The following is a 7,177-nucleotide window of genomic DNA, read 5'->3' on the forward strand; positions in this document are numbered from 1 at the left end:
CGTCTTCTTCTCTAAAAAGACACTAATGTACTAAAAGGCCTTTACGACCTAATCTCGCTATAAGTTATATAAGAGGGCCGCCTCGCGGTCCCTACTACCCTTAATTAGGCGTATATTATACTATACTAAGCGCCTACTAAAGTCCGGAAATAGCTCTGTACTAAGATCCTAGTAATATAAGAGATAGAAAGCTAGCCTACTAAGTATATAAATAAGTGGCTTCCTATTCCGTAGGGCCCTAATAGTCTTAAGGCGGCCGTACTAGTTCTAATTACCTACGCGTATAGTAAATATTAAGGGCATATAGCGTATAGGGCCTTTACCCTTAAACTTAAAGGTAAATAGATCTAAGATCTTGGCGGAGTGTCTATTACCGCCGTAGGTAAGTATATAATAGCCTAGTAGGATATTAATAAGCGTATAAAAGTAGCACTTTAGGGATAAGGTAGCGCCCCTAGCCTAAAGCTTACGGTAGACGCTCTAAAACTCGTCCTTAGTATAGCCGTTAAAAAGGGTATCTCTACTCTTATCAGCAAACTGCTCTTTCTTATACTACGCGTCCCTTTACTATAGCGTCTTTAGGTACTCCCTAACGCTATCCTCCCGCAAAGACGGGTGGCTATTAATTTTTATAGCTTTCTATATCTAATAGAGGTCCATTAAAGCGGTAATATAGCTATAAACTAACTACTATAAGAGCCGCGTTTCCTCTTAGGGTACGTTAATATCGGCTTTACAGCTCTTCCCTTTTAAGGGCCGGCTTATAACCTCCTTAATAAGGAAGAGAAGTAGCTTATCCTTTATAACAGTATTACTATTATAGTACTACTTTTATTTATAGAAGGCCTAAAGCCAGATAATATATCAGCTATAGGCCGCAATACTTTTAAAAGGGGGGGAGGTATTACCTTAAACTCCTTCTACTTTAGATTATATATTAAAGATATATTCTTAGGCCTTATAGTACGCGTAAGGGCAAGGACATACTATATATTAGCGTATAATTCGGCATTATTAGCAATATTAATCTCTACGTGGTTGGTTAGCGCTATTTTATATAGTAGGTATAATAGCAGACATGGGCTGGCTTGCGCTATTTTATATAGTAGGTATAATAGCAGACATGCTACTACAATTAAGGATTAGGTAGGGAGGACTTTTTTATATATACTTAGGGCCCTAATACCCCTAATTACCCTATAGTTAGGGTTAATTAGCGGCTTAATTAGCGGGTAGCCCTAGATACGCGAATCTCCTCAGCTTAGCGCTAGTGGCGCTATAGAGATCCTTAAATCTAACCCAGGTAGCTGGCTAAATACGTGATTTTTTAGCTAACCAAGGATTAGCCGGGCAGTCAATACTATAAAATTAATTAGCGGACATACGTATATCCGCAAGCAGATATCGCTAACCTTTTTTATTAAAAAGTTAATTCTATAGTATTAACTACCTAGCTAATCCTTAGTCAGCCGAAAAATTATATATTTAGCTAGCTACCTAGGTTAGATTTAAGGATCTCTACAGCGCTACTAGCGCTAAGCTAAGGAGATTCGCGTATCTAGGGCCACCCGCTAATTAAGCCGCTAATTAACCCCAACCATAGGGTAATTAGGGGCATTAGGGCCCTAAGTATATATAAAAAAGTCCTCCCTACTTAATCCTTAATTACGGCAGCATATCTACTATTATACCTACTATATAAGATAGCGCTAACTAACTATATAGAGATTAATATCGCTAATAATACCGAATTACGCGCTAATATATAGTATATCCTTGCCCTTACGCGTACTACAAGGCCTAAAAATACGTCTTTAACGTATAATCTAAAGTAGAAGAAGTTTAAGGTAATACCCCCCCCCCTTTTAAAAGTATTGCGGCCTATAGCTAATGCATTATCTGGCTTTAGGCCTTCTATAAACGGAAGCAGTACTATAATAGTAATACTATTATAAAGGATAAGCTACTTCTCTTCCTTATTAAGGAGGTTGTAAGCTAGCCCTTAAAAGGGAAGAGCTATAAAGCCGATATTAACGTACCCTAAAAGAAAACGCGGCTCTTATAGCGGTTAGTTTATAGCTATATTACCACTTTAACGGACCTCTATTAGATATAGAAAGCTATAGGAATAAATAGCTACCTATCTCTACGGGAGGATAGCATTAGGGAGTACCTAAAGACACTACAGTAGAGGGACGCGCAGCGTAAGAAAGAGCAGTTCGCTAATAAGGGTAGAGATACCCTCCTTAACGGCTATACCGAGGACGAGTTCTAAAGCGTCTGCTATAAGCTCTAGGCTAGGGGCGCTACCTTATCCCTAGAGTGCTACTTCTATACGCTTATTAATATCCTACTAGGCCACTATATACTTACCCGCGGTAGTAATAAACGCTCTACTAAGATCTTAGATCTATTTACCTTTAAGTTTAAGGGTAAAGGCCCTACGCGCTATATGCCCTTAATATTTACTATATATACAGGTAAGTAAAACCAGTACAGCCGCCTTAAAACTATTAGGGCCCTATAGAATAAAAAGCCGTTTATTTATATACTTAGCGGGCTAGCTTTCTATCTCTTATACCGCTAGAATTTTAGTACGGAGCCATTTCCGGACTTTAGTAGGCGCTTAGTATGGTATAATATACGCCTAATTAAGGGCGGTAGGGACTATAAGGCGGCCCTTTTATATAACTTACAGCGAGATTAGGTTGTAAAGGCCTTTTAGTATATTAGCGTCTTCTTAAAAAAGAAGACGTATATTGGGCGGAGCGCTAGCGCTAAAACGGCGGAGCTAAAGGGGGTTAGCAAGGACCAAATTTGGCGCGCTAGGAGGTAAAACTAAGAGCAGATAATAGGCTATTACTTAAACTCTCTCCCGCAAAAGTTTATAAGATTAATAGTAGGGCACCCCTTATAAATAGGCTGCTTTAAAATCCGCCGTATGGGTATTACGCCGCCTAACGTACTGCTATTAACAATATAGCCCAAACTAGATAAATAGAAGGGCTATTTTAGCCCGCAGCTATACTAGATTAATAACCTTACCACTATAGGGGTTATAAACCTTCTCTTTTACCTCCGTAAGGTTATTCTATAGGACTTAATAGCCCTCTATAAGATATTCCTAAGCTATCTAATATAGAGCTACCCTATTTTTTAATATAAGGCGTATAAGGCCTTTACGTAGGATCTAGAGCCCTACATATAGGAAGAGGGGAGCCTAAATTAGCTATTAATTCTTTACTAGGCTATACTACTCCTTACTAACTAACTAAAGGCTCTACGCGCCAAATATAAGCAGACAGCTAGCGAGGTTAAGGGCTTATTAGACTATTTAGATAAGTTCTAGTAGGCCTAGTCTTTATAGCTTTAATTACTAATATCTAAAGGCCTTATATTTTAACTAGAAGCCCCTTTAGCTATAGCTACAGCTATAGCTATAGTATAGCCTTAGGGCTAGTTTACTAACCCCCTACGTCCGCCTATAGAAGTAGCCCCTTTAGCTCTATCTATTACGGGATCTAGTAGATATACATCCGCCCAGGTAAGCGCTATAGGCTCTCCTTCCCGTATAGCTTTGCCACCGCCGCCACTACCACTACTATAGCTATAGCCGCTGCCGTAGCCGTAGCTAGAGCCGCAGTCTTAGCTAGAGCCCAGGTCTAGGTCTCCACTTATATACTATATAAGCCGCGTGGTAAACTCTATATAGGCCCTTTAGCATAAGTAGACTAAAGGGCTAAGAGGTAATCCTTTTATAGCAGCGCTAGATTCTAAATAGGGTAGTAGATAGCGGGCTAGCTAGTAAAAGGAGGTTTAATAGTACTCCCTACGGCTTAAGGTTATTAAGGAGATTAAGCGGATCGCGTAGGTCTAAAAGGTTAGTAAGGAAGCGGCTATATAGTAGGTTAATCTACGGCAGGAGCAGATATAGTACTTACTAGATTAGCTTTATAAACGGCTTTAAGCGGGTAAAAAAGCTTTAAAATAGTTATATATATGACTTCTAATAAGATACTAAGAGGTCCTTTATTAAAAAATTCGTCTATAGCCCCCTAGGGGCTCATTTTAGTGCCATATAAGTTTAATAGGGTGCTTTAGTAATAGCGGCGCATAACTTAAAACGCGAATATCTTCATTAACCTATAGCCAATTCTTACCATTTTAGTGCGAGTAGAAAGCGCTCAGCAGGCTCTACGTATAGCGCTTGACGGGTATTAAGAGCGCGGTGTTGCTGGCGATCAAAAATCGACTGTGGATATGGGGTAACCTCCACAGTCGCTAAACGCACGGACCTCCTCGCCCGCGTAATCGTGACTCAGCCGCTAAATCAGCCATACAAATGTACCTGTGGAGATACTATTGATGTTCAAAGCGGCAGTATATTTTAGGTAATATTCTAGCCTAAATAAGAAGGCGGTAATGTAAAACCTTCATAACTAGGGTCACCTTCATAACCCCATCACATACGTTATCCCGAGTGTGGCAACAGTATCTGAGCGACGATCGTGCTTCTGTGGTGGTTCAAAGTCCACCAGCTGATTTGAGAGATGCGTGGATCCCTAATGAGGCCGTATGTCTGAGCCAAAAGCGGCTTAGCTGTTACTTATTTCCTGACGCTGTTATATGCGACTCCACTTACCTTCCCCGCACCTTATCGACATGGCTGAACCACCGCATCCGCACTCATCTCCAAAGGTTCTTCATCAACAATTACTGTCAAGTCTGTGCCCTCATCCCTATAATTTGTCCATCGTGATCTTGACGAGTGGAGAAGCCGGTATTGTGGCTTAACACACCTGCACTCCAGCGAACATGGCGTTAGTAGCGCTCTATGATACATTCCAACTCCCGCAAGGTACGAGGTCAATCAGAGTCGTTCGGCTGAACGATCAGTCGCCTATTGGATTGGGAGTCGAACTCGAGCTTCGTGTTGTTGACTTCGACGCTGCTAGCGTCGACTACACCGCATTATCCTACATGTGGGGTGATCCAAAGCAGACGGCCTGCGTGCTTATCGACAATTACCCTGTGGAGATTACGCGGAATTTGTGCGCCTTCCTGTCGGAAATGCAGCGGCAGCACAGATGCGAATGGTTCTGGATAGATGCATTGTGCATCAACCAAACAGATAACGAGGAGAAATCACGCCAAGTGCAGATGATGGGCGAAATTTATCAGCGCGTACTGCTCCACTGTAATCAGCACATTCATGANTTATAGACTGATGCTTCACGCAGGCGAGCAAGGTCATGATCTGGCTCGGTATTTGGGATAGGGACCCGCTGCTGATACCACGGCTGCTCGACAAAGTTGCCAAAGTACTTAGGTTATCTGACAACAATGGAGAAGGAAAATACTCGATGTATACAGCTGCAGAACTGGATGCTATTCGCGATCTTTGCCACCGGCCGTACTGGCAACGAGTTTGGACAGTTCAAGAACGGGTACTTGCTCCCAAGCTAAGCATTGCCTGCGGAAGCATGCACATTGAATGGGCATCTTTCTTAAGCAACTTAGCACGGCATATGGGAGACATGTTCACACAGGACACCGAGGATTTGAAGGCCTTGAACATAACCCTCCAGGATTCACCCGCAATGCAAATTATAAATAAACAAACCTCCTGGGAGAATCAGCGGAACAACCAAGGCGTCACGATTGAAGATCTACTCTTCCAATATCGCCTCCTTCAAGCCACCGACCCAAGGGATAGAATCTATGCGCTCCTGGCCTTGGTCACTCCACCGGCAAAATGGTGGCTGGATGCGAATCCCGACTACAAAGAACCAACACCTATCCTCGCGGACTACTCAAAGACTGCGATTGAGCTGTATGAATACATTTTGACATTGAAATATCCGCAGGGCGCAAAGACGAAGAGCATCGACGCAGAAATTGTTGCGGGAATTCTGCCTGCTACTCTTGCTTTGAGTCCCAATGACACTAAGGTCAAAGAGATCATCAACCAATATTTTCCTGATGGCTGGGATCCTAGCTAGGATCGGACAATAGCTGCGTATTTCAGCGAGGTTTGAATTGCGAATATGGCGTTTCAGTTCAAGGTGATTTGACCGCCTGATAACGAAATATACGGCCGAGATCTTTCTCTCAATCCTTTAATAACAAGCCAGAAGAATAATCTACATGCTGAGAACCTGCTGTCAAACAGACCTAGACTTTCTCAAGCATTAAATTATATCTATAGTTCAAGGTGCCAGACCATACCCAGTGCTCTTATCAATATCAAATATTAATTACTGAATTTTCAATATTGAATATTAAATGTCAATGTCAATATTAATACGATATGTTCAATACTGAAAGATATTAAATATTAAAGATTTTTAGAGTTAAGGTGGTAAAAATAAGGCAAGATGTATTAGTAAATGACTCTCAGGCCTCCTTACAATACGTGCGCATTTAAAATTCATTAGGTAAACCTATAGAAAGTAAAAATTACTAAACATTAAATCGAAGGCTATTAACAACGACGTAGAAAGGAGAAGGAAGCTAGAAAGCGTCAATTCAAAACCTGTTAAAAAACCCAGTGGGAAAAATTATCAGGAAAGACTACTTATTAATAGCTACAAATCGCGAAACTGTTGCGAAACTGTTCGCGATTCTCCAAGGGCTGTAGAAAGACGCGAAACTTATTCGCGATCCTCCAGGTAAGACGTTTTATCGCGACAACAACACAGCGCCGTACGGCATAGTATTATTAAGGCTATAAAACAAATGAACAACAAAATCTCTATCAAATAAGCCTTATTTCAAAGCAAAAAGCCGAAAGGCTGATTGTGATAGATATTAATATTGCTGTTCGGAGGGAAGGCGTGACTTCGCTTTAAATAGACATTTTTATCTATTCACTTGCTCGCAGAGATAGAGATATATTCTAAATATATTATATTGGGGGGTGTAGGCCCAAGGAGAGGGTAATCATCTCAGCCTACTATATTGCATAGTAGGTTCCCTACTATCTTAAGCAGTGGTAGATAATTACACACTCATTGCCCCAAACAACGCGTACCGCCAGAAGGTAGCGGTACGAGGCCTGCGCCCAACAACCAATATAGAAGGAATATATCGTCTCTTTGCGCCCGTAGGGTATCGAAGACCGTTATAATCTCGCCTCAGCCTGCCATGCAGTGGTAGATAATTACTTACGTACCGC

At 41.5% G+C, this 7,177-nt stretch overlaps 1 protein-coding gene across 1 annotated transcript; it reads left to right on the top strand.

Annotated features, from left to right (window-relative positions):
- Positions 1–4,483: 4,483 nt before the first annotated feature.
- K441DRAFT_671669 (HET-domain-containing protein) lies at positions 4,484–6,265 on the top strand. The gene is made up of 2 exons (XM_067650451.1): positions 4,484–5,184; positions 5,241–6,265. The coding sequence occupies exons 1-2, from the start codon at positions 4,816–4,818 to the stop codon at positions 6,000–6,002; spliced, it is 1,131 nt and encodes a 376-aa protein (XP_067496384.1). The 5' UTR covers positions 4,484–4,815; the 3' UTR covers positions 6,003–6,265.
- The last annotated feature ends 912 nt before the right edge of the window (positions 6,266–7,177 follow it).

This window comes from Cenococcum geophilum (genome assembly GCF_001692895.1).
Source record: "Cenococcum geophilum 1.58 unplaced genomic scaffold K441scaffold_106, whole genome shotgun sequence".
Lineage (NCBI taxonomy): Eukaryota > Fungi > Ascomycota > Dothideomycetes > Gloniales > Gloniaceae > Cenococcum > Cenococcum geophilum.